We start from the raw sequence: 27,623 nt of genomic DNA, 5'->3' as shown, positions 1-27,623 counted from the left end.
TCTGTTAATGGAAGGAATATCCAGCACTGCGACAAGAGTACAGTGAGAGACCAGGGGAGGGTCTGAGATCTTATGGAGAAGGAGCAGCCAGTGAATGGGGATGAGTCTGACAAGTATCCACTGGCTGGCACAGACTTTGCTGGCCTTTCTTCAGCCAGGCCAGTCTAGTTCCTACTTGGGCAGGATTCCAGGGTCAAAATTGAACTAGACATGGGAAGTCACAGAGATTCTCATATCCCTCTCCTCCTAAATAAGGGAATTGAGCCCACAGTTCAGAGCTCTTGTGGGGGGCAAGACAGGAATGGTCATAGTTGGACATAGTTCCCAACTGTGAAGAATAAACAGATAACAGACACTTTGTGTTAAACTGGAGGGAGAAGAGGGTAGAAGGGGCTCTGTCTGCATGCTAGCCTTCTAGAACTATCATTTAAAGCTCTAACGATGAAGAGGAGCCCCTGGTGCTTAATCTCACTGCTAAGATTGTGAAGGAGTTTGACATTCTGGAGATTCCTCTCAAATGATGTAAAGAAATGTGGTTTAGGGGTGCCTGGGTGGCTCAGTCGGTTGGATAGACGTCCAGCTCTTGGTTTCGGCTCAGGTCATGATCTCCTGGTTCGTGAGATCGAGCCCTGCGTCTGGCTCTGTGCTCAGTGGGGAGTCGGCTTAAGGATTCTCTCCCTCTGTCCGCCCCCCACTTGTGCATGCTCTCTCTCAAATCTTTTTTTTTTTCCAGATTGAAGGCTTTTATTTAATTGCCACAATTTACAATTATAATGTTATGGAAACATAGCATAATAGTCATGACTGAATTGTTGGAAGCATACTGCTAGGGTTTAAGTTCTGGCTCCACCATTTGTCAGTTGTGTGACCTTAGGTACCTTACTTCTTTGCCTTGATTTCTCTACCTCCCATCTTGATCCCAGTCATACACCTCTACTTTGATTGTTCTGTCATAATCACTGTTACATACTGCTCTGACTGAGATCTTGAATGCTTGCCATACAGGATTTAGAGTATTTTTGACAACTTCTGTTTTATGACAAATTGTAAAACTGCCATCTTCATTACTTCGATAAAATACAAGAAAAGGATCTGATTTTCCAAAAAAGTCCTTCTTGTCCAATTTGTTCGCACAAAATTGCATCAGAACAGCATCCCTACAACAGTTTAATTCCTCTGCTGTAAGTATGATCGTACCACCTTTCCTCCCTGGAATTCCTACTATTGGCTTTTCCAGGCGACTTCCCTGAGAACCAACAATCTCCCCCAATGTACAAAAACACTTGTCCCAGAAAGTCATGTTTGGACAGGTTGGGGCTCTTGGAATCAGCATCATACAAGTCAAAACGAAGGTTCTCCCTTTCTTCAAAAAAGTAGTCCAGGATCAATTTTCGTACCAAATCAGGATTTAAAGTATTATCAGTCACTTCAATCCTTCCAAACTCTCTCCATTCTTTATTTCCAACTCCTTGCACATAAAAGACACAAATTGGATCAGATTTAGAGAATGTATCTCTGTCAAGATTTCTGCGGGACACGGACACCTCCACCCGCGTGGCCGGGATGGCCGCGCTCAGCTGGTTCAAGTCCCCGATGCCCGCAGTGCTGGTGTAGCGGCTGTCCATCTTGGGTGGAGGCGCTGCGGACTTGTCCGGCGCCCATATCCAGAGCTCGGGCAGACTAAGAGCTCAGAGCCCAGCTCCCGACAGCCGGGGGTGGAGGGTGGAGGCAGAGGAAGGAGGCTAAATAAATCTTTTTAAAAATGTGGTTTAGAATATGATTCAGAAAGGGGTAGTCTGTTTCCTTGGCCTGCTTTTCCTGGACCTTCTAGTTCCTCTCTCCAGGTGCTTAATTGTTTTGACTATTAAGGTCTTAAATGCAAGGTGCATAATTGACACTGGGACGTGGGCAGGTCCTCTGTGAGCCTTCATCCTTAGGGAATCAGATGAGATCAAGCTGGGCTCCTTGAGCTCCTCCAGGAACCCGGGGACTAGTGAGGGTTGGCTGGCCGAGGCTCTGCCCAGGGGATACGAGGGCTCAGTTATGGTGTGCATGGCGGCTGGTCCTGAAGGAGGAGGCAGAAAGGGCTGGGCCTCACACAGGAGGTGATGCTCAAGTGGAGTGAAAACGTCGGGAAGAGCCGGGGACAGGACAGGCATTCTGCAGGGAATGGACGGTCCTGGCAGACCTTCTGCCGAGCGTGGATGTGCTGGTGAAGAGCCTGGTGGAAAGGACGCAGTCAGAGGGTTGGTTTGGTTGGAGCCCAGGTGGGTGTGGAGGGGGAGTGACAAGGCTGCAGTGACCCAGGACCAGCTCCAGGGGTGACCTCATACACTACAGTGCTGCCACATCGGAGGGGGATACATTCCAAGACCCCCAGTGTCTGCCTGAGACTGTGATAGTACCGAACCTCATATACACTATGTGTTTTCCTATTCCCGCCTACCGTGAGAAAGGCTCATTTATAAATTAGGCACAGTAAGAGACTCACAACAATGATAAAATAAAACAATTATAACAATATACTGTAGTAAAAGTGGTGAATGTGGTGTCTCTCTTAAAATATCTTGTTGTATTGGACTCCCCCTTTGTGTGACGATGTGCGGTAACACGCCTGTGTGATGAGGTGAAGTGAGGGGAGTGATGTAGGCACTGGGACACTATTGACAGTGTGTTAGGCTACTCTTGACCTTCTGACTAGAGCTGGAAGGAGGATAACCTGCTTGCGGACCACGACTGATCACGGCTAACAAGCTGTGGAGGGAGACACCGTGGATAAGGGGGAGTATTGTATGGGAATAGGTGATTTTCCTGTATTTTCACATCTGTACGCAGCCGTGTGGAGAATCCAAGATGGGTTGAGTTAAAGACCTTCAAAAATATTCGGGCTGTGAATTCTGCATGTTTCAAACCAAAAATGAAGTTCGAGCTTCATTTTGACGAGTAGAAGTTTTAAAGCTTTCTCTCAAAACCCATCAAATGGGCTCATCTTGGTGTTTGTCCTTTCAGTTGAGGGCATTTACGTTGTCTAAAGTTGCTTTTGATACCTTCCAGGCTTTCCCGGCATGGTGTGGGCGTTTGAGGCAAACTGTGTAAGGTGTTGCTAAGTGTTGCGTTTTGAAAGACCAGTTTCCTCTGCGAGTGCATTCATCAGTAGGAAGCACTGGATTTAGGACCGCTGACAACTGTAATAGGTCCAGTTGAGGTGGGGCAGTGGGTCAGTCACACGTGGCACAGAGCACTCGTTTAGCGAGGGGCTTGGGAAATATTTGCTGAATGAATGAAGGAGTGAACAGATGATCGAGAAGTTGTGCTATCACATTGGCAGGCAGCATTTCCGTGTCATTTTACTCAGATTTATAGACAAAACTTTAAGACAATATCACATTACAGTCTAACTTTTACATTTAAAAACTCACAGTACAGGGGTGCCTGGGTGGCTCAGTCAGTTAAGGGTTGTAGGGCTCCCTGCTCAGCGGGGAGTCTGCTTCTCCCTCTGCCCCTCCCCCCTGCTTGTGCACGTGCTCGCGCGCTCTCTCTCGCTGTCGTGTTCTCTTGCAAATAAAATCATTTAAATAAAAACTCACAGTGCAAACATTTTTTCAAAAATAATCTAGAGCCTTCAAAGGAGTGTCTGGCTTGCTGGTAGGAGGATAAGCGGCAGCGGGAAGTGCTCCCCATTGTCCTCTGCTTTTGGAAGGCTACTTGTGGAAATGGTGGAAGGTTCAAGGTTTCTCAGATTTTAAATTTGCTGTGTTGAAATTGGATTGTGTAAACTACTGTATGAACATGGCTCATTTATTAAAAATACTGGCTGAGTGCCCTTTAAGTACTAAGCACTGAGCTGGATGCGAGGGGTGCGGCAGTGAGCAGAACAGGTGTGCCCCTGCCTCATGCAGCCGGCCCTGTGATAAGGGAGATGGACAGTATACAAGTCCTCTAATGACTAACCGTGGTTGTTGCTATGAAGGAAAGGTGAATGCGAACTGACACCTGCCCTAGCCTGGAAGGTATAGGAAGGTTTTTTAAACAGAGCCCTCAAGTTGAGTAAGGGGATTCCAGGGAGAGAGGAACATGTACAAAGGTCCTGAGCCAGGAGAGAGCATGTGGTCGAGGGTTTGCAAGAAGCCCAGTCTAGCTAAAGGGTCCAGAGTGAGGGAAAAGTTAAACTCAAACTGTGCTCTTCAGAAATACCTAGCCTCAGCAAAAATAGTTTAGGTTATCATCAAAATTTAAGTGCCCGGAGGCTGAGTATAGTTTAATATGAATAAGGAAGAGACTGTTTAAAATTTCTTGCCTGGATAGAGAGCCTAATGCCTATGAAGAAGTCTGTGTCCTAACCCCCCCCCCCCCCACAAACCTGTGAATTATCAGGTTAAGTGGCACAGGGGACTTAAAGTTGCAGATTAGGGTTGCTCATCAGATGACCTTAAGATTAGGGAGATTATCCTGGATTACCCATGTGGGCCAGTGCAATCGGAGGGATCCTCCTAATGTGGAAGAGGGAGGCAAAAGAGAGATCTGGAGCTGCATCACTGCTAGCCTCGAAGAAGGAAGAAGGGGCCAGAAGTCAAGGAATGCAGGCAGCCTTAGAAGCTGGCTAGGGTGAGACCAATTCTCCCATAGAACCTTCAGAAAGCAACTGCCGACACTTTGATTTTTTACTTCTGAGCTATGGAACTGTAAGATGCTGTTTGTGTTGTTTTAAGCCACCAAGTTTGTTTTAAGCCACCAAGCAGCCATAGAAAACCAGTACACCTGCCCAAGTCAGGATCTCCTTGCAGAGATGGCTGTTGCCACCAAGTCGCTTGGCAGTCACGACCTCTGATAGTTTGTTTGTCCCGTCTTGAGGCAGTGGGCTGTGATGGCTCTTTAGTAAGTATTGATTACGCACTGCCATGTGCCAGAGCCTACTCTAGGAGCTTGGGATGAGTCCGTGGGTTCAAGACGGAAAGATTTGTGCCTTCCTAGAGCTTCAGTCCCTGTGCCTCACAGCCCTGACCTATACAGAGGGCTGGTGAGGGTAGAGATTTCTAGCTCACGACTGCTGGATATAAACTTTTGTGAGTGCAGAGTTCTCAGATGTATTTTTTAAATCTCCAAATGACCAGTCACCAAAATAAGGAAAACAGTGTAAGATTTCATAACTTTAATAATATATATACGTATGTATGTGTGTATATATGTACATATATACATATATACATATACACATACATATATATACACACACACACACATACATACATACATACATACATTTTGGCTGCAAAGGCTGACAGGAGGTATTAGTCTGATGACTGATTTTTCTAGTTGCAAAGGAGAGAGAAGCAGGCCCTTTCTCCCCTGAAGGAATCTGACACAGGCGGAGTTGCAGGGTTTAGGTAAAAGCACAAGCGAGCTTTAATGCCTCAAAGCTTCTCTTTGCCAGGTGGGGAAGAGGGGGAAGGACGAGACTCCTCAGCAGTCGGGGCAGGCTGCCTGGGGTGCTGATGGTGCCCAGGGGTCGTGCAGGGGTATGGACATGCCCTGTTGACCACTGGTCCTTGGACAGCAGAAGCCCTGTCCTGCCTCTGGCTGGGGGGAGAAGTATCTCTCAGTGGACATCTGGAGAGTCAGCCTGGTTGGGGGAGAGGGGCTCTCCCAGGGCCAGTGGTGCCTTGGTGTCCTCAGGTAGCCTGGACATGGGGAGATGGACTGTAGGGCCTCCCAGGCCAAAAGAACTCACCAGTGCTTGTGAAACCATTGCCAGATCCAACCACATAGTTAGAATTTCAGGCACAGTGTTTTAAAATTCAAGCTGTTGCATCAGTCAGGTTCCATTGCTAGCTTTATACCTAAGCCTGGGCTGACTGTATAATTTGTCTACCCAATTGGGGTATTTGTGTCAGGGAACGGGAGTCCGGAACAACAGGTGTGAACCAGGACTCTCCTGGGAAAACCTGGGTGCGTGGTCAGCCGAGCTAAGTGCTGGAAGCTTTAACCACTCTGTGGATAGTCTAGTGACCAAAAAGGACTCCATACGACATGGCCTCTGTGTCGAAGGGATTGGTTTTCCAGGAGAGAAGGTGTGACCCAGGGGCCTTTCCTAAGATGCCTGTCCACAGCCCAGGGGGGTCTTGAAGAGTTGTTTTCTGTACAACTTTGAATATAATGCAAGATCTATTTTTTCATCCCCAAATCATTTTACCTTATATATGAGCCCTTATAAAGTTGTTCTCCTGGGAGGGTTGACCTCTTGATTATTTTGAACAACAAATTTCTGTTTGTTGTAAACACATTAGCCTAAAAGGACCTCCATCAGTTATAATTGTGGATGCGGATAGAGGTTAAATTGGTTTTAAAATATTTTAAATAAAATAAATTGCTTTTAAAAAGGAGGCAAAGATATTTAGCTCCCATTTAGTAATAATTCCTCAGGATTTGACACCATAATTGCAAGTCTTGGATGTGGTTATAAACTTTAAAATGTCCTGGGAATGCTCCTGAAAACTGGGTTAGACATGGTTTTCAGAAAGTAATGTCAAAGAAACAGATGGAATTTGAATAAAATCACTTCATGAAATACAAGTAAAACTACTTTTAAATGTTTAGTATGTTATTTAAATGTTTGTATAAATGATCAGATGTCAATTGGCTATTTCATCTATATTCATAAAAGCTTATAATACAAATTGACCAAAAAACCTGTTTTGGATTTTTTTTCCAAGCAAGGAGTCTTATTTGTAGGCATCCATAGTAGATGAGGGCTGGTAGTAACGATTAAGAGGTGTTATGGGAACAGTTGGGAGAAAGACCTCTTCAGACTGCAAGGAAACAGGGCAGGGGTGAAGATCGGATTCTTTCAATCAGATGATTGGGCTTTGACTTAAGGTTGCAGATGGTGGACTAGGTGTACAGGTTTCCCTCCAGGCTCCTCAAGGCTCCATAATGGGTGAGATTAGGTTACTATAAGACAGGAGGCAGATGGCTCTGGCTTATGGCTGTAACAAGGGGAGGAGCCCCAGTCTGGAGCAGGTCATGCTGGGATTAGGGCCAAGGGGAGAGATGGTCTGCCCTGTGACCACCCTGGGAATCATCAGGTAAGGCAGGGACTGGGGTCTGAGGTATAGATCTGAAAGGAAAGTCTATCTGCAGGACCACAGATGCCAGATGACACCACCGTCCCCATGTCTATACAGAGTATAGGCTGCCTGCATTAACACTCTGGCCAACAACTAAACTAAACCAAACCCTGTAGCACTTCTTTTTTTTGGGGGGGGAGGGATGGGAATGTTGACAGGTTTTACAGAACTTAAATTGATTACAGCTCAAAAATAAAGAATTGAGGGGCGCCTGGGTGGCTCAGTCATTAAGCGTCTGCCTTCGGCTCAGGTCATGATCCCAGGGTCCTGGGATTGGGCTCCCTGTTCCGCAGGAAGCCTGCTTCTCCCTCTCCCACTCCCCCTGCTTGTGTTCCCTCTCTCGCTGTGTCTTTCTCTGTCAAATAAAATCTTAAAAAAAAAATAATTGATTCTTGTAGAATCAATATAATCAAATAACAGTTATGTGTTATTAAAAAAAAAACCCTAAAATCTAGGTCTTCTAATGTGAATGTTGGCACCCCAAGAATTTAAGGCTTCCTCCTCTAGCATTTACTTGCAGAATGGTTTGTAGTCTGATGGCAGCTCCCTACCCACTCAACCTAAAGTGAATCCGGCCATTGGCGGGCCCCACCCAGGGCTCCCTTTGGAATTCCTGCTCATGGTGAGACCGAGCCAAAAATGGACCACCACAGGAGAACCAAGGACTCTGAGGCATGTGGTGAGAGCTAGCAGCATAAAAGGGAATGGCTGAAGGAAACCCAAGAGAAACACTGGAAGAAACAGATAATCCAGGAACAGAACAAGAGCGGGGGGGGCGGGGGGGGAACCTTCCAGGTAAAATGCTCAGAATGTTAACATGTTGATCCACAAATTAAGAACAGAGTGTGCTATTATGTAAAAGGCATGACCAGAACCAAGAAAGAGCTTTTGGAGATGACAGAACTGCTGAAATTTAAAATTTTCAGTAGAAATATTAGAAAATCAAGTTGGAAAAACCTCAGAACCACAGAGAGGGAAGGAGGCCAGGAGTCCCAATACCTGACCAGTTAAGGGGTTCCAGAAAGAGCACAGAAAATGGGACCATGAGTCCAGTGATTGAAAGAGGTCATGGAGGGCGCCTGTGTGGCTCAGTTGGTTAAGCGACTGCCTTCGGCTCAGGTCATGATCCTGGAGTCCCGGGATCGAGTCCCACATCGGGCTCCCTGCTCGGCGGGGAGTCTGCTTCTCCCTCTGACCCTCTTCCCTCTCGTGCTCTCTATCTCTCATTCTCTCTCTCTCAAATAAATAAAATCTTTAAAAAAAATAGGTCATGGAGTCGGCACACAGTAAGTGAATAAAGGCTCCTGTGCAGGTACACGGTTGTGCTGTTCAGAATGCCTCGGGTAAATGAAGAGCCTGAAAGTCAAAGAAATGAAAACTGGACTTCCCTTAGAATTTTCATTGGCATCACTGGATACTAGAGTAAGAGCAATAGCATCTAAGTTCTGAAGAAAATGTTTTTCAACCTAGAGTCCTACACCCAAACTCTCAATGAAGGGTAGGAGCAGAATAATGACATTTTTGTATATGGAGGGACTAAGTTTACCTGTCATGTACTGTTCCTTAGGATGATTTTTAATAAGATAATTAGAATAAGAGGGAAACCTGTTTTCCAGAGCAGATCAGCCCAGCAGGGCAGTCCTAGGATGCCCCAGTACGACAGCCCTAGAACAGTCTGTGTAGTAACAGGAGGTCCGAGGCCTCTGAGGAGGAAACCCGAGCAAGGAAGCAATCCTGATTTAATACAAGGTATGACTGGGAGCTTAGAAATGATTGAGGCTAGGAAAAAAAGCAAACAGTGTAAGGAAAGAGGCAATGAGAAATGCCAAGAAAAGCAAAAGTCATGGTTCAAATGTGAAGTACACCAAGCAATTGATAGAGTGGAAGAAACGTCTGTTTGACCTTGATGCTGGGAGCAGTTTCCTTTGAGGCCAAGGGCTCTGATACTGGTCCAGATAGAGAAGTTCAATGTAGTTTGATTGAACACTGAATATTTACCTGATTATGTAAAAGAACAGGTGTCTTGTGGTTATGCAAGACTAAATGGTAATCTAGTCTGATAATAGTATAAAAGTTTAGCTAATGGGTGGTAGGAGTTGGGGGGGGGCAGTTGGGGAGAAAGGGTCTGGTTGCGGACGGCTGCATCTCCCCAATTAGGGAAGGGAGAGATGGTGTTGAAAGTTGAAGGGAAAATAGAAGGTTAAATGTATTGCATAAAACTTTAGGGGTAACAAATAGAAGAACTAAGGTAATATAGTTACTAAACATGGGAAGGAAAGTGAAGTAGCAAGTAGTTTAAGTCTGTCCCTTTTCATGTTGTGGGGTCCACAGTTATCGTCCAAAGCTGATAAATCAAGAAATAAAAGTAGAAGCAGAAGTAATGGGGTTGGGGCGCCTGGGTGGCTCAGTTGTTAAGTGTCTGCCTATGGCTCAGGTCATGATCCCACGGTCCTGGGATTGAGCCCTACATCGGGCTCCCTGCCCCGCGGGAAGCCTGCTTCTCCCTCTCCCACTCCCCCAGCTTGTGTTCCCTCTCTCTCTGTGTCTCTCTCTGTCAAATAAATAAATAAAATCTTTAAAAAATAATAATGGAGTTATGGAGAAGTAAATCCAGAATTTATTTTTTAAGAGGTTTTCCTAGAGAACGGGGCTTGGGATGAGTTTTGAATCTGCTGCTTTCCATCATAAGTTCTTTCCTACTTTTTGGTTTCTTGTCATTTATTTGTATATATTAAACAAAAATTAAAAATTGAGTTTGAATGTGGGTTAAATGTAGAGGTGACACAATGCCCTGGTGATGCCATCTTTTAATTTTTTAATACTTAATTTGGACAAACTAAGAAAACTGTATTTTATATTCAGCAATAATAGCGTCCTTGTTCTAATGAGGCAATATCTCATGTTTCCTGGGACAAAGTTGCATAGCTAGAGGCAGAATCTTTAATCCTTGAGGGAATGAATTATTGCCAAAAACAATGAAGCAAAGCTGCTATTGTCCTTAGAGTTTTAAAAGTGTTCCAGTGTGTAGATCTTTTGGTTGAAGTAGTTTTACAAAAGTATACCAGCTCTGTTTGGGAGAGAACTTGAGGATATGAAATAGGAGTGTGGCTTTCTTGAAGTTTGAAATAACCTTGTGGTGAATAGCATGAGAGTAGGTCCTGAATATTTGTGCCAGGAATTCTGTTCTAGACTCCAAAGACCTGAAATTATATCCTACCCTCAGTGTTACGTCATGCTTGTGTCACTGTTAGCCTTTTATATTGTATTTTGCTATTTCAGATTTTATTTTTCATCTTTAAAGATGATGTGGTTTTGCAGGTTTTGTTTTTGTTTTTTAAGTTTTATTTAAGTATTCTCTACACCCAACGTGGGGCCTGAACTCATGACCCTGAGATCCAGAGTTCCACACTCTTCCTACTGAGCCAGCCAGGCGCCCGGAGTTTTGTGTTTTAAATGTGGCTTTCCAATATGTTGGAATCCCAGGGCAGTTTTTATGTCATTACAGCTTCAAAATCGTGGAGGTGTGATTGTTCACTAGCCCTGTGGAAAGCACTCTGGGAAGTAATTTTTCCTGTTCCTTTTGGTTAATACAATCTTGGATCAAACTTAGATCCTCACCCTTCCTGATAGGGGAATAGGCTTCTTAGACCCTGTTCTGTTAATTTCTGCCATTTCCCTCTGCAGGCCATAACTTCTTTCCCCTGGTCCGTGTCACTTTGAATGCACGTTGTTGCTATAGTTTTGAATTCCTCCGTACATGCCGGGTGGGTCGGTAATGACGGCATTGCCATCACTGCTCCTTAGGAGGAAATGAACTGAGCAGCCTAGAGCTGCAGCCCAAGGCCCAGGCGTTGCTGCGGGGATCCTGGCAGTGCCCAGAGAATGTGTGCTCCTTACATGAGCCGGCATCAAAGGGCCAAGTGAAGACAGTTGGGATTGGCCCAGAAACTGGATTTTGGTGTGGCCTGCATGCAGACTATCCCTTTTGGAGCTATACGAGTCGGCTAACTCAGGAGCCAGCTGTGTTTGAGTGGCTTAGCCCAGTGCCCATCCTACAGGACTTAGATGGGTTGTTGCATCAGGGATGGTGCCGTCATTTGACTGGACACAGCTCTCTTTGATCATCTGTTCCTGCCAGACATAGCCTCTGCTAATGGGCTGTGACCTTCTGATTCAGGCTGGGTTCAAGCTGAATTAAGAGTTTGCTTATTTCCTGACCCAGAGAAGACCGCTTTTACCTTAAGAATTAGGACACCTGCCAGTTGTTTGAGTTTGGTTGGGGTTAGTTACTGTGTTCTCCCATCAAGGGGCTCCCTTAGGTTTTCTAGGATTCTGATTTTACCAACCTACTTGCACCTGCCCCCCAGTTATTGTTTTCCTGAATTTCCTATGTGTGGTCCCAGGGAGCCAGGTGCAGGCAGAGCAGGGGCGGCCCTGGGTGACAGCTGTCTCTCCTTCCTCTGGCTGGCTGGGGCCTGAGGCCAGGGACCAGAGGGGGTCTGCCCAGGGCCGCAGAGCACCCTAGCCTCCCTCTATCCAAGGTAGGACAGATTCTGGAGTGGGCTCACTGTGCCAACCGTCCAGGGCCCTGGGAGGAAGGAATGTGCTGGAAACACGTGCAGGCAGAGTCTCTCCCCCCACCCCCCACGCCCCCGGCAGGCAGTGTGACTAGTAATGTTATTCTCCAGAGGCACATTTCTCTTATGCGCTGAGTTCTCTTTTCTTCTGTGTTTCCTGCCCCTCCCCACCCGCTCAAACCTTGCTGTTTCCATTCTTCTGTATGGTTGGCTTTCATCTGCAGTAGCTGCCGTGAGTAAAATGTGTGGGCTCCTTCTATAAGAGCGTGGCATTTTTATTCTAAATAGCACCATAATAAATTTTGTTAGACATTAAAAAAAAAAGTTTGGCATTTTTAGCACATGTGAAATTGTGCTGCCACAGCCTCTATAACCAGCTGGCAAACGAGTGAAATGCCTCCTCCTCCTCCTCGCTCGCCTGCTAAAGGCTTGCCTTCGCCGCTCGGGGTAAGGAGAACTAGCAGAGGGCGGAGGTGCCAAGGAGGGAGAAATGCTACCACGCGGCCGGGGGAAGCGGCGGGCTTGCTCTGAAGGCCCGGCTGTCCACGTGAACAGAGCAATCTCCGCAGCTTTTGAAACAGGAAATCCGTCAGCGCCCATCCCCTGCGGGGCACAGCAGTCCGCCGCAGCCGGGGGCTCCCAGGGGCTGGGGGGGGGGCTCTGCGGGTGCGCGCCCCTGGCCCTTTACCCCGGAACCCCGGGCTCCGCAGACCAGGCTGGCTCACCCCTAGGCGCGTCTTGTGGCATCACCGATTCCCACCCCTCCGTGTCGTCTGGCTCTTCCCCTGTCAGCCTCTGCACAACCGCACGCCCCTCACTTGCCGCCTCGGCGACCCCCTTCCTGGCAGGCAGGCTTTGGCGCCCTCCTCTGGAGCGCCCTCAGGATTCCGGGGGCGGGGGGCTCCCGCCGCCTCTGTCGCTCTCTGGTCTCAGACCCGCTTCCCGGTCTGGCTCCCTCAGGGCCAGAGTTCGGCGGGGAGCCGGGCACCCCTTACTCATTCTAGAAGGCTCTTGAAGGTTCGTGGAATGAATAAGTGAACGAGTGAGTCCAGTGAACAGGAAATAGCAAGCCCAGCACCTGCCTTAGGTAGCTTGCCAGGCTCCTCCGTTGTGGCTGAGGAGGCGAGCAAGTGGTCAGAGAAGACTCGGTAGTAACCTGGGAACTCCCGGGCTGCTCTTTATAGCCTTCCCGTTGGAGCCGGTTACCCTTACAGATAACGTCTTCCCAGTCTTCACCCCGCCTGATTCCAGGAACGCTTTCACTCTGCCTGCCCACAACCTTTCCATATTTTGCTTACAAATCTGTCAGTAAACAGAGCAGTTCTTGTTTCTGTGTTTCATTGTGTGGGTTTTGCCCTTTCAGCTAGGTTATAAATGCCCTAAAATCCAGGGTTTTATATCCTAGGAAGCATTTGAAAGGAATGGGAAAAATAGAGCTCCAAAGTAATTTTTTGTCCCTACACATATTTATGTATGTGTATACATGTATATAGAGCTGTGAGATCTTAGGGGCAGAGTGATTACCCTCCTTGCAAAGGCCTCTGTTTTCTTATCTGTAAAGTTAGAGGGCTAGATGCTCTCTGCTGTTTCCCATGCTCACATCTTGTGATTCAGTGCTGTTGAGCCCAGCACTTGGCTAATCCCGCCCAGGCCCTGGGTCAGAGTCCCCTCTCCAGATCAGCTGGGTAGTTAGTTGAGCTTGTTCACTTACGGTCGAGACCAGTTCACCTCTCAGCTGTTTGTCGGGGCTCCTGGGATCTGGGACAATATTGGTGGAATGTGTGTGTGGTGGTCCTGTGGAGACCCCTGTGGCCCTTGGCCTAGCCTCTACCCTCTGCCAAGAACTTCCAGGCCCCAAGGACCCTTATTTTCTGTTTGGGGAGTTGTTTGTTCACATTTGTGCGTCCAGCTCTTTCCCCCAGCTCCAGCTTCGTTTCTCTCTGTCCAGTCAGGTGTGTTCCTTCTCTTTGTTTCTGTTCCTAGCTCTTCCGTGAGTCAGCCAGACCCAGAGATGGTGAGTAAAGAGCATTATCAAAAGGAACCCTGCAGAAAGACAGCATGTCTCTGAAGATCCCTCCTGGCTGTGAAACTGAGATTTTAAGGCTTTTGGTTTGGGTTTAGGGCCCCCTCTTGCCGCAGTTAGCAACACTGGGGCGGGAGGGGAGAAGGCATGGTATGACACCTAGTACATAGGTGGCGCTGCCCAGACCCTCTGTGCAGCGTCTGCGCCAGACTGATGGAGGATGATGGTGGGCGAGCCTGTCCGAGGCAAGAGTGCCCAAAGTAAGAGAGAGAAAGCACGCGAGCGGCTGGAGGGAAGGAGATTCAGGCCAGTCGTATCTTGGGCAAGGTTAGGTTCTAAATCAGTATTATTAAAAGATAAACTAACTGAGGCATGTTAAAAAAAACTTTACGAGTTGGAGCAAAAATCGATTGGAATCTGGCAGCAGCAAATTGGAAGTGGTTAGGAGTGCTCTGCCAAGCGGAACCAGGGGAAAGACTCCTACAGAGAAAATAAAAAAGCAAAGAAAAATTATTTAATGAGCTGTAGCTTAAAGCCTGGTTGGCTGCTTGTGATTGGTTGTCCCTCAGGTTTGATTTTATAACCTTGAGGCCTTTACAGGCTTAGATATTTTTGCTTACATAACTGCCACGTCATTAGAGCCACATGGGCCTAACGGCTGCCTTGTTTAATTAATGAAACAGTATGTGAACTGAAGATTCAGGGTATAGTCACAATTACCTTTGAAAAATACCTCAGGGAGGCACAGTGTTAGAAGATGACATATCATCGCTTGTTAAGTTTAATGGGGCCATTTCCCCCCTCCAGTGTTTGTTGAGTTCCGTATGTCCTTGGCTTAGGTTTAGGGGTCATGTTCTATAAAGTGTGTCTTTTAAAACACCAGAATCCTACTCAGAGAGGTGCTGATACTATGAGAGATGGCATACTTTTCACGTTGTTTCAACAACCCCTTTTCGGGCTTGACTTGCCTACCTGTGCGTGTGTGCGTGTGTTGCACGGGCCAGTCGCAGGACTCCACCTTTACTATCCCTAGTGCCTAAGCCAGCGGGGCATCTGGGAACTCTTGACCACCAATAATCCTGACATCTGAACATCATGGTTCTAATTGAAACGTTAATTGTGTTTGTTAAATTCAACTCTCCAAATTTTCTGTTTTGGCAACAGGTTGCTCGTGGGGGCCCCTCGGGCGGTGGCCCTTCCCCTGCAGAGGGCCAACAGAACAGGCGGCTTGTACAGCTGTGACATCACCTCCCCGGGGCCTTGCACACGGATTGAATTTGATAACGACGGTGTGTTTTTCTGTCCTTGCTGTGTGTCCACTTGTCCAGCTCGCCTGTACCCCACTTGCCTTTTCCATGAGGAGGGAAAGGGGGTCCAAGCCTTTTTTCTTGGAGAGAGGGCCCCTTTTAATTACATGTCTTGACTGTTTCTTGTTTGCCCTGAAAACATCTACTTTTTAAATGATGCTGGGATGCACACCGAATTGCAGCCCTTCCTAATCTCGCTTTCTAAAAGGATATGGTGTATTGATGTCGCCACCTAGTGATGCGCTGAGGTTCTACAGGAGGCTATTGAAAAACCGAATTCAGAGCAGCAAAGAAAATTGTGCATAGCTTGTACTTAGCTGCCAAAAGTTCTCGCTTGCTGTTAAAATATTTGGGAGAAAGACTGTTTTAAATATCAGATCTCTCTGAAGTGAGAGCTGACCATAATGGCTAATTTTGCCCTTCTGGCTCAGATAGAGGCTTGTTTTGTGAGGGATCTATGCTGAGCCGAGCACTTAGTGTGCTGAGAAGCTCTAAGGGAGCAGATTTGACATCCTTGGTCTAAGTAGATTTGCAAATTCATGTTGTTGTTCTTCTCTTTTTCATCTTTTAGAAATAACATTTGTTTTTTTTTCTTTACTGATTAGAAAATGATATATGTTAATTGTGGGAAAGTTACAAAAGACACCGACCTATATAAAGAAAAACCCAAAAACCCATGGGTAATCTAGACATGATCACTCTTTAACATTTTGGCATTTTGGCTTCTCTCTACTTAAACTTGTTTAGTTTTCACATTTTTGCAATGACTCAAGATTTAAAAAATCATGCCTGCCTTCTAATTGAGGAAGGCAAAAATTTGGATATAGGGTCATACAAGTAGGTTCAGATTGATACTAAAATGAACACATACATGATGGTGTTTGTGGTTTCTCTTTTTTCGGAGGGGGGGTAAAAACTATATTGCTTTCCTTCTTGGCATTGATAGATATAAAGTGAATCTGAGGCCTTATCTTCTCCAAGAAAGAAAAGAATAGTTCATACTGTTATATAACAAATTTAGGAGTATGTAAAGAAGTGCCGACTTCTTGTTAGTTTGGATGGTAGCTGGGATTTGGAGACTGGATGTTCACATCACTGCTTTAAGACGCATATGTTGGAAGGCTACCCCTGAGTCTTACAATTTTCAGATAGCTTTTTGTACTCAGGATCCTGGTTGTCAGAAAGAGTGTAGGGCCACCAGGTAAAGCTATATATTTTATGTAAAGAATTTTAAGAAGGTTCTTACCAATAACCACTTACCTGTTTTCTTAAAAGGAGAAATAATTTTTCTCGATTGAGTAACTTGGAATCTAGGCAGTTTAGAAACCAGCTTGTATTTGTGTTGATCTCTTGCTTCGTTGCCTGCTTCAGTCACTTTGAAGTCCTAACTGTGTGTACGTATCCTGCACTGCTTTCCACAGCTGACCCTTCATCAGAAAGCAAGGAAGATCAGTGGATGGGGGTCACCGTGCAGAGCCAAGGTCCAGGGGGCAAAGTTGTGGTAAGTGTGGAGAAGCGTACCCATTCCACAATGTCTGAGTGCTTGTCATGCGTTGGCGCCAGGCTGACAGCAGTGAACAAGACAGGCGGAGCGCCTGCCCACACAGGGGACATTCCAGAAGACTCACTGCTTTACAGCAGGAATTGATGTCAAGAAGAAATCAAGGCATTATTTTTTCTGTGATTTCTAAAGATTTATTTATTTACTTGAGCGAGGGAGAGCAAGGCAGAAGCAGAAGGAGAGAGAATCTCAAGCAGATTCCACGCTGAGCATGGAGCCTGACGTAGGGCTCCATCCTGTGATCCTGAGATCATGACCTGAGCTGAAACCAAGAGTCGGATGAGTAACTGACTGAGCCACCCAGGCACCCCTCTGTGATTTCTGATACACTTTGAAATAGTCATAAAACCTGCTTTTCTTTAGAACTTTCAGACTCAAGGAACTTATTAATAAACCTGAATATCCCTAAAACGCCAGATGGTCTTTAGAATGCAGAACAAAACTAGACGTGGTTTATGTCCCAGGAACTATATATCTAAAAAATATGGGAATAGCCATGGAAAGTAAGAGCAGGTAATTTAAAACTCTGGTTGTTTGTTCTGAAAGTCTTCAAATACAAGTAGCAGTGAAGGAAAGGGGTTTGTTAGGTGGACTGTGGGACGTGGCCTCAGAAATGCCTTCCAGGCTGGATTAAGATGCTCTCCCTCTGTGTCTCTTTCAGAATCTAGTTGCTCTAACAAATTGATACAGGATTTTGAAAAAAATGAGAATTTTACTGAACCCTGAATTTTGATAATTAAGAGATCATCATTATAGGAAATCAACTTGGATATCATAAAGTCTTTCAGCCTGTGTTACATGGAGGGTAACCATGAATACCTTGTAAAATTATAGAGGTTATTTCATCTTTTCTGGCAGTGTAATTCTCTCTGCCTTTTAAAATAGCTAAGAGTACAAGTTAGGGCTGATTATAAGGAAATGGTGTGGGTAAAAGGGAAATGTTTTTGTTTTAGCTGTGTTTGCCTGATCCTATGAAAATATGTCCATGATTTCTCTCCCCTGGAACATAATTACAAATTTTCACAAACATACTGATGTGAAAGTTTATACGGCCAATAAAAGCCAATTAAATTAAGAAAATGAGAGAAGATATTTCCCACTGCTTATGTGACAGGTAAATTTACAAATAAATTGCCTGTGGATTACAGATTGGCATTCAGTATTTGGACTGGAGCATTATCCTCCAGGTGAGAATAAGACAAGTTCTAGTTCCTTTATGCTAGATGATGCTCTCCTTAGTGCCACTTTGGGGAACAATTGCTGGTTTTGGATCCCGTCCCAGGATGAGGACATGTATAACATCCCATTTAGAATTAATCTCTCTCTATTACAAATTGATTAAATGGTCAACAATACACATAAGGTTTGTAGAAATGAATGGGCTACTCTATTCCATCTGTTTGCAGACATGTGCTCACCGATATGAAAAAAGGCAACATGTCAATACAAAGCAGGAATCCCGAGATATCTTTGGAAGGTGCTACGTCCTGAGTCAGAATCTGAGGATTGAGGATGACATGGATGGAGGAGACTGGAGTTTTTGCGATGGCCGATTGAGAGGCCATGAAAAATTTGGTTCTTGCCAGCAAGGAGTAGCAGCTACTTTTACTAAAGACTTTCATTACATTGTATTTGGAGCCCCGGGCACTTATAACTGGAAAGGTAGGACATGTATTTATAGCAATAGAGTTCAGAATGACTACATAGTTTCTCTTACATGCACCATGATTGTTTTAAGTTAAAACACAATGTGTTATAAGGCACTTATATGTTATAGAAGTAAGGTAGGATATTACAATCTCTCAATTATATGATTTCACAAACAGTGGTGGAAATGTATATTTGAAGATGTTTTTTTCCTCTTCTACCAGCAATTTACATTAATACAAGTAGTTAACATTTTTTGCTAAGAGTATAATAATTAACATCTGTAGTTTTTTCTGTTTCGTATTTTCCTGTTTCTTGAGGCTGAAAGCGTTTTAAGTTTTAATGTTGGCAAACATTTCATTTAAGGTAGTAATCCTAAAACAATAATTGAGTGGTGTCATGTACAAGTAACAGTGTATTAATACAGACATTTTTTCCATTATATATTATCTTAAGAGGCTGTGTTTTGCTAATAAAGCAGAAAAGTTAGAAGGGTAGATGACAAATTAGGGAATTTTGAGATGATAACTGTAGACAATTTATGGGGAAGTTGTTTAGTGGTATTGTTTAATTATGATTGTGATGTAGGTAAAAGGCACTGGGAGGGAGGGAGGGGGGAGAAGGGCCCTCAGTTTGACTGGGCGAACCTGGTCAGCTCCTGTAATCAAGTTTAACTTCTCTGAAGAAATTAGGCAGGCATAGAAAACCACTATATTATAAAGGACAATTAGCTTAACTCTAATGCATAACGAAGAGAAATGCATAGGATTTAGACATCAGACATTTTTTTTGAGAAATCTATTAAAATAAATGCTATGTTATAACATTTTCTCTAGTTAAGAAAAACTAGGAAAATTTTCCCTTTTGCATTCAAAAAATCTCCCAAGTTTGAATACCTATTAGTAGAAATAATCCTTGAGGAACACCTTCCTCTTTACGTCATCCATACTAACCTTTGGGAGGAATTTCCTTTGGCCTCCCCACCCCCAACATAACAGTATTTGTCAGGTTATATTGACCTAATCCAAATAACACACTGAATTTAGAAATAGTTTTATTATAATAAGACTAGATGCCATATATAGTAAAACAACAAAAACACCCACCAGTTATGTATGTATGTATTTACAGGAAACATCTCTTATCTGCTTTATAAACCCTGATTCAAAATGTTAACCATTTTTAAAAAAGTCACATAGGGGGCTTACTATATGAAATCTTCTCTTTTTAATTGTTAATTGTGGAAGTTTTAGAAAGATGAAATCTTGGTTCAAGTGATTTGAAGAAAGGATCAAAACATTTCACTTTTATTCTCTAGCAAAGTAGGTAAATTGATCTAGGATGACAGTGTAAAATACGTCAGGCTCATATAATGTCTAAAGAGTTACTTTCTGTAGATTTAGTTAATGAAGTAAACATTTTGTTTTCCATCTGGTTTTGTGGCATTATAGAGAGAATTCCTAAAAATGCACGGGCCATCTTTTTTTATTACTGGAACAAATTTCTTTAAGAAAATTCACATAACATGATTTTTTAACTGTAATAACCTCAAAAGCCCTCTCTTTCCTTTGCCCTTCTTCCTCCAGACTCTTCTTCCTGTCCTTATGGTGCTAACACGAGGCATGTTTATTAGGAACCATCTCTTTTATTTTGTTCCATCTTTATGTTTTTTTGTTTTTTTGCCATTTCATTTCTTTAGGCATCGTTCGTGTAGAGCAAAAGAATAACACTTTTTTTGACATGAACATCTTTGAAGATGGGCCTTATGAAGTTGGTGGAGAGACTGACCATGACGAAAGTCTGGTTCCTGTTCCCGCTAACAGTTACTTAGGTAGGAAAGAGCGCAGCAGGCGTGCCTGCCTTTCCGGATGCCTCAGTGCGCCCCTGTCCTCCCAGGACCCACCCTGGACCTCGAGGATGAGAATAGGCCAGGTGGAGCCAGGGGCCTGTGGCTGCATTGATGGGAATTGGATTTAAGCTTTGGTGATCCTGAGGTAACCTGGCTGATGCTTGGCACCCTTCCCTTCTGACCTGGGCTCCATCAGGGCGGGAGAAAACTTACTGTCTCCTAAAATTGTCCCGAGGGAAGTCTGTGTCTTGAGCCTGCGTCGGCCTCTGTAACCCAAAACAGGCGTTGGTGCAGCCCGGGGAGGGGAAATGCATGGATGTCAGCAATAAGCTGAGCTGTCTCCTCTCTCCCTCCAGTGCCTCTTTCTAGAGATACTCTTAAGAGCTACATTCATGAAGTTACTCTGAAGTGGCAGGTCAAGACCTCCAGGTCCTTCCGTCATGACTGCTCTTCTGCAAGGGTCGGCTCTGCTTCTGGTCTGGGGCCCCCCTGTCACAGGGCCCCTGGCCGGTGGCGTGGTGGCTTTCCAGCAGAAGCTGAGCAGGACTGCTAGAGCAGCTTGGAGGACCCCCAGATTGTGTCTAAGTGCCAATTCCCTAACTCCTAAGGCTCGTTTGCATTACTAATGGGTGTCCTAAATGATTCATGTGCATTATGGTAATTACACAAAGGCTTTTAAAAGCTTTAATTCTTGGTATGAGTTGACATAAAGAATAATTACTACGCATTTCTTGGAAAAAAAAATGTAAAAAATCTCCTAAACCTAAATAGTAACCTATTTTTTTTTAAAGTACCCCTGTGCTAGAGATGTTACTGGAACAATGGAAGGTAAAAGTAAAAACTTAAGAATAATTCTAAATGACGTATTAGTAAGCATATTCTTAAAATGTTCTAATTATATAGATATGCATGAATGGTACTGTTAATTAAAAAAAGAAAAAAAGACACAACTTTTCAGACACTCCCTCCTCCCTCCAAATTAAAAATCTGGTATGAAGGCTTGGAAGAGGGCAGAGAAAAGTTAAACTTGTTAAGTGCCAACCATGTGCTGTATTTACTGCTATTCATGTCTTACCTGACCTTCCCAACAATGTTATAAAATCAGTATGATTATCCCTCTTTTGCTAATGAAAAAAAATATGACCTGGGGAGATTAATTTCTTAGGCCAAGGTCACACAGTTGCTCATCCCTCAGCCAAGGAAAGAAAGGCTTGTGAAAATGAGGCAGGGTAGGAAGCAGCTGGGTGTGTGAGTGCTGGGCCAGTGGCTTTGCAGGACAGGGATGGGATGCAGACGCCAGCCGTTCGCAGTCTCAGTATGGCTTTTCAGGGTAAATACCATCCACACACCAGCATTTTATTTGAACATATTTTAACAGGCAGCCTCTCATCAAATATGTTATTTAGGGATTATTTATGATAAGTAATTGTAAATTGAAATTTCATATGAATGGTCAAGAACCCCAACACTTTGGTCTCTAAGATAGATGCCTGTGGATTTTAGAAACATAGCTGCTCTTGGAGCATTTGAAAAGATTCAGCATTTTTTATTAAACACATTTGCTCCTTTTAAGAATAGATTGCCTCAAAAGCAGACCTTGTATTGTTACGTTTTTGTTGTCCATGCTGTCTGTGGATCTGTCGTTTCAAAACATCAGTGGGCTTGAGGAAGAAAATGATCTGCTTGAGGTTTCGGAAGCTGGCGAGGAGGCTGGCTTGCCAGATGCGGTGGTGGCCTCCTGGTGCCGCTTACGAAGCATAATTGCCTTCTCTTCGATCTCTTCTGTTCCACGCATGTGTCCAGGCCTGCTGTTTTTGACCAGCGTTTCCTACACAGATCCTGATCAGTTTGTTTATAAAACACAGCCTCCCAGGGAGCAGCCCGGCACATCCCCTGATGTGATGATGAATAGCTACCTAGGTTTGTGACCTCTGAGATGACAAATCAATTGTCTTGGTCATGGTCATTAAAAAAAAAATTTTTTTTTTTGGATCCATACAGAGCATAAATCTTTTTTCTTTTCTATTTCATTTCAAGTGAAGCACACATGAAAAGCATGCCATGGTTAAGGCTCTGCTGCCAGAAGGTTTTCAGAGCTGGATTTAGTTACATCACCTGTTCTAAACTTGGAGCTCATCATATTTTGCAACTCACTTTCACAGTTTGAGAACTGCAACAGTAGTGGTGAAGCTTTTTATAACTCAGAATAAAAAGGGTGAGCTTACCCTATTCTGCATCTGCCTCACCTTTCTAGAGCAAGATGTGCTTAATTTGAGTGGTTTTGACGTAGGCGTTTATGTTCACTTGCTGCCAGATCTCAGTCTGTTATCTGATACCCCACCTGATGCTTTATAATTAGATGTCTAACATTTTCTGCCCTCTGAACAAGTATGTAATTGTCATCAGTGACAACTTGCTCACCTCTATTGTTTATACTAGGTTCTCAAATACTCTGTCTCACCAGTCATGGTCTTGTTTGCATGTTTGTGTCTGAGAATTAAGTTGGTCCCCAATACTGATGCTGTCTGTGATATAGGAATGATGTTAGCATTTGTATTACCAAGGAGACTGATGAATGTGGAAGTTACTAATCATTACGTTATAGCAGAACTCTATAACATGCACTCAGGTATGTCGTGTCTGGTTGTATCTGTGTGTGTAGTTTCCCGTGATAACTTAGGATCTAGCTTGAACTCCTTTTCCCTACAGTTCCTGTATTAAAATGGAGTACGAACAGCTTCTTGAGATGCATGATTCAGGTTAGACATATGCTAAGTAGCATAGGTGCTTTCCTTCAAAAGTCTTCATATATTTCCATAGAAAGCCATGACCTAGCCTACTGCCTTGTACTTGGGTCAAACTCTTTCATGCTGTAAATACGATAGCTGCTAGAGAGGCCCCGAAGGAGAGGGGTGGGAAGCCAGAGGCGCAGAGGTAGTGATGGAGTTACCATGTTAGATACTCCTGAAATACAAGGTGACGTGAACCGTTATTTTGTTTTTCTAGGCTTTTCTTTGGACTCAGGAAAAGGTATTGTTTCTAAAGATGAGCTCACTTTCGTGTCTGGTGCTCCAAGAGCCAATCACAGTGGAGCTGTGGTTTTGCTAAAAAGGGACACGAAGTCTGCACATCTTCTCCCTGAGTACATCTTTGATGGGGAAGGTCTGGCTTCTTCATTCGGTTATGACGTGGCAGTGGCGGACCTTAACAATGATGGGTAAGAGCATCTTCGGTTACTTTATATCTGCCAAGAAATCGTTGGTTCTTGGGCATTTTTCAGTCTTGAGACGAGCCATCCTTTCAGGTTAGTTGACTCAAAGAATATTTTTGCTGCCAGATTTTTACCGTCCTGCCACATCTTTATCCCTTGTATTTTGGCAGCGGACATTCATAACCCTCCCCAGGTAATTTACATTTTCAATTTTTACTCATGGTTTGGGATCGTGGGTCTGTGAGAATTAACATACGGAAAAACATTAACTTGAAAAATGACACCTATGTGGTTCTTCTGTGGCTTCTTAAGGGGCTGTTGGAGCATCCAGAATGTCCTTTTAAAAATAGGGATCGGTGACAAAGGAATCGTTATGTCTGGTGGTGCCAGTTTGGGTGGTGGGTGGCGGGGAGCAGAGTCTGTGCGCTCTCGCTCTAACTTGGGGACTGTCTTCAGGTTCCTACTGTTGGTATCTTCCTCTGGGCATTTATCGTAGGCTACTGTGTAAAATGTTTTACCTAAACATAGCATAAACACTTACGTGCCTAAACATTACATTATCTGAACATCACATAAACACACCTACGAAAATGTTCTAATGGATGAGAAATCAATTCCAGATTTGAGTTCCTTTCTGCATCCTGTTTCTGTGTCCTTAGTACCTGGGCTGATGGCATTCTCTGTGAGCTTGCTGGTATTTTAGCTGATGTGGCTCAGTTTTATCCCTCATTGTGTTTTTAGGTGGCAAGATATAATTATTGGAGCCCCACAGTATTTTGATAGAGATGGAGAAGTTGGAGGTGCCGTGTATGTTTACATTAACCAGCAAGGCAGGTGGAATAAAGTCAAGCCAATTCGTCTTAATGGAACCAAAGATTCTATGTTTGGCATTGCAGTAAAAAATATTGGCGATATTAATCAAGATGGCTACCCAGGTAGGTAATAGATTGTGAAATAGTTATGATGCTCACTGGCAGATTATTTGATTGTCTAAAATAATGAATGCTTATGGCATCTTATTATGAAACGTAGTATTGGAACATTTTAAAAATGTAGTGTTTGTTGAAATGTGATGTTGTCAACAGATATTGCAGTTGGAGCTCCCTATGATGATATGGGAAAGGTTTTTATCTATCACGGATCCCCGAATGGAATAAATACCAAGCCAACACAGGTAACCAAACAGCTTGGGTTTCTACAGTAAGGGTCTCCGCTTTTTGCCTTGTAATAGAATATTTGGGTTTATGTGCATTTTCATGCTACGCATGCTTTATTTACAAATCTATAATAGATTTGTGGGTTTTTTTTAATGTACTATTAGAAGATAGCTTGAAAATAGATTTAAAATAAGCACATCATTGGGTTTATTTGTAAAATTTCTTAGATAAATTAGGAATCAAAGTAATCCAAAGGAAAAGACAGTTTTACCCAGATGGCAAAAATAGATGGAAATGTGAGATCTTTCCTTTAGTAGCATAATAACTGGAGGCAAAATGGGGCAAATGAAATAGATGATTATGATTACATGGAGAATCGAGACACCAAAAATTAAAAATTGCTTTTGAGAAAAATAAGACATTTGGAGGGCAGGTAGAGAGGTTTGGTATATAGTAAAGAAGCTCATCAGAAATTGGCCCTTGTATCCTTTGAGATAGAATGTAAATCAGATAACTTCTATGAAATAAAATATATGAAGTGTTGGAGCATGAAGTGTTGGAGCACATGTGTACTTATAATTTATTTATAATTTAGTATAATTTGTAAGTAAACTCTTGAGCTTCAGTTTATGAGGAAGTATGGGGCTTTTTCAAGGCATCGAGAAGCTCATTTTGGTGGCCCATTGTTCATTCTGATGCCCTGTTCATTTCAGATTCTTGAGGGTAAATCCCCTTATTTTGGATATTCAATTGCTGGAAATATGGACCTTGATAGAAATTCCTACCCTGATGTTGCTGTTGGTTCCCTCTCAGACTCAGTAGCTGTGTTCAGGTGTGTGATCTCTGACTTCAGTTAAGTATGTTCAGTATTCAGGTTCCATTCAGATTTTGATCTTTTTAATTGAAAATCATAATACCTATATTTCAAAGTCAAAGGTTTATATGGATTTTGAAGATTTTTTTTTTAAGAGCGGTATAACAATGGGATAAAAACCTATTTTGTAATGCCTTTCTAATTTTGAATTGAGAAGAAATCAGAGCTGGTGAAAATTTTTACTTCATAGGTACTTTTAAAGCCTTATGTTTTGATAAAAGAGGAAACATAAAATTTGACAGTACAGAGAATATAAGGAAGGAAACATAAGGAAGAATCCCCTGACTTTCCCTATCCATTAGCTCCAGAATTTTGGTCTATATCCTTTTAGTTTTTCCTGTTCTGTGAACGCACATGTGTATTTAACAAAACTGAGCTCACAACGTACATATTGTTTTATGACCTGCTTTTGTCTGTTTGTAATGCCTGGTGGACTTTCCTCACCTGTCCTCGAGCACTTTTCTGAGATGAAGTTAATGGCTGCCTGTAAGGTGCCATACGGCTGGGTCTAGTTTATTTAACCATCGCCACACCGTCCTTGGATATTTATGGTCCTTTCCAGGTTTGTTCGTTTTGTTTTTTTTCATGATAGACAGGCTGGGAGACATCCTTACTTTTGTTCATGTCCTGAATTATTTCCTCATGATAAATTCCTACAAGTGAATTTGCTGAGTGGAAGGGCATATGTGTTTTCAGACTTTAGATTCAGAGTCACCAAAATGACCTCCAGAAAGGCTTCCTCGGTTTGCCCATCAGCTTTGCGTGAGTCCCCTTGTTCCTAGCAAATTTCATCACTGCCAGGGATCACCAGTTAACATCATTTATTTCATTTTTAATTTTAAAAATAGCACATTCTTGTAAAAAAGTTTTGATACATAATTGTGGAGAATGCAAGTTCCCCAGCATTCCCAAATTCCACAGAACAACTTTGGGTAGTTTCAGGTATCTTTCTGCTTCGAGGGCATCATCAAAGGGCCATTCTCAACTGCTGTCCTCTAACCTGGTTCCTAAAAATCTAATCTCTCTCGGTTATCTCTCCTTGTCAGTATAGACACATCCATCTTACTTTTTCTAACAAGATATTCCGTTATATGCTTTTAATCTTCAATTGATAGAATTTTTAGTCTCTGACCTCTAGCTAATGTAAATAATGTGCTACAGAATATTATACATCTCTGTGTGGTTGTTTTTTTTCTTAAGAAAAATTCCTAGAAATAGAATGCCTGGGATACAGGTATCTACAAAGAGGTCATGACAGTTTATGCTCATGGCAGCAAGCTGTGAGAAAGCCCATTTCCTCACATCCTGAACAGCATCGAACATGATGAATCTATTCCATTTTTGCCCCTGTGCTCTGTGACCCCATCTTTTGGCTGAATTTGCATTTCTTGGATTGTTAGAATTAACCGTTTGGGTTTTTCTTTTTTTCTTTCTTTCTTTCTTTTTTTTTTTTTTTACCTATTTGACTTCAGTTTTTTTTTATGTGAAGAGAGACTATTTTAATATACCTTTTGTAATTCAAGACAGATCAAAAGGACAAAAATGGCAAGAATAAACAGACCTAAAAATATAAACAATAGAGAATGTAAGTACATATCAAACTGTAAACCATCATAATAAAAATTATATTTCCTTTCAAATGTACCTGAAATATTGCAAATATTTTTAGAAACCCAATCTCAATAAATTTAAATGGATAGTTACAATACAAACAGTATACATATATAGTTACTCATAGGGAATGGGAGTGAATAAATTGGACAAGACAGATATCAGCTAGACTTCTCTGGTTAGACATTGTTTTATAGGTTGATTTTTTTTATCAGGTGAATATTTTACATAATTATAAAATGAATTTGTTTTCATCTTAAAGACTATCTTTAAAGATATTTTATTTTTGTGAAGATTTTATTTGAGAGAGCAAGAGCGAGAGAAAGCACAAGCAGGGGGGAGGGGCAAAGTGAGAGGGAGAAGCAGGCTTCCCACTGATCAGGGAGCCCGATGCGGGGCTTGATCCCAGGACCCTGGGACCATGACCTTAGCCGAAGGCAGACACTTAACTGACTGAGCCACCCAGGCGCCCCTCTTTAAAGATATTTTAAATGGTTGTTAATGTACAGTGAAACCCTAAAGGTGAAAAAAAAAAACCCACCATTGCCTTGTAGACTTCCAGAAGAGTGTCAGGTAGAGATGTAGCCTCAGCATCTAAAATATAATCCTAAGCCAAACCCCTGAGTCTTGTAAGAAACTGACGCCAGGAGGACACTTCTGAAGAGAATAATATAAAAAAAAA

At 43.2% G+C, this 27,623-nt stretch overlaps 1 protein-coding gene across 4 annotated transcripts in view; it reads left to right on the top strand.

Annotated features, from left to right (window-relative positions):
* Positions 1-27,623, top strand: part of ITGA6 (integrin subunit alpha 6) — a 76,964-nt gene that overhangs the window by 20,138 nt on the left and 29,203 nt on the right. For 2 of the 4 annotated variants that reach the window (XM_025850268.2, XM_025850276.2), the window contains exons 2-9: positions 14,889-15,013; positions 16,453-16,532; positions 17,999-18,254; positions 19,939-20,070; positions 23,095-23,305; positions 24,041-24,234; positions 24,385-24,473; positions 25,170-25,288. In XM_025850268.2, the coding sequence (XP_025706053.1) occupies positions 14,889-15,013; positions 16,453-16,532; positions 17,999-18,254; positions 19,939-20,070; positions 23,095-23,305; positions 24,041-24,234; positions 24,385-24,473; positions 25,170-25,288 (1,206 nt within the window). Of the gene's footprint in view, positions 1-14,888; positions 15,014-16,452; positions 16,533-17,998; positions 18,255-19,938; positions 20,071-21,891; positions 22,009-23,094; positions 23,306-24,040; positions 24,235-24,384; positions 24,474-25,169; positions 25,289-27,623 lie in introns of all 4 variants that reach the window. The other 2 variants (XM_073882380.1, XM_073882378.1) reach the window with 2 other exon arrangements.

Source organism: Callorhinus ursinus, unplaced genomic scaffold (genome assembly GCF_003265705.2).
Source record: "Callorhinus ursinus isolate GAN/ISIS: 27379988/994484 unplaced genomic scaffold, GSC_fseal_2.0 scaffold2, whole genome shotgun sequence".
Lineage (NCBI taxonomy): Eukaryota > Metazoa > Chordata > Mammalia > Carnivora > Otariidae > Callorhinus > Callorhinus ursinus.
Note: the sequence above shows the minus strand (reverse complement) of the source record. Positions and strands in the feature narration are given on the sequence as shown.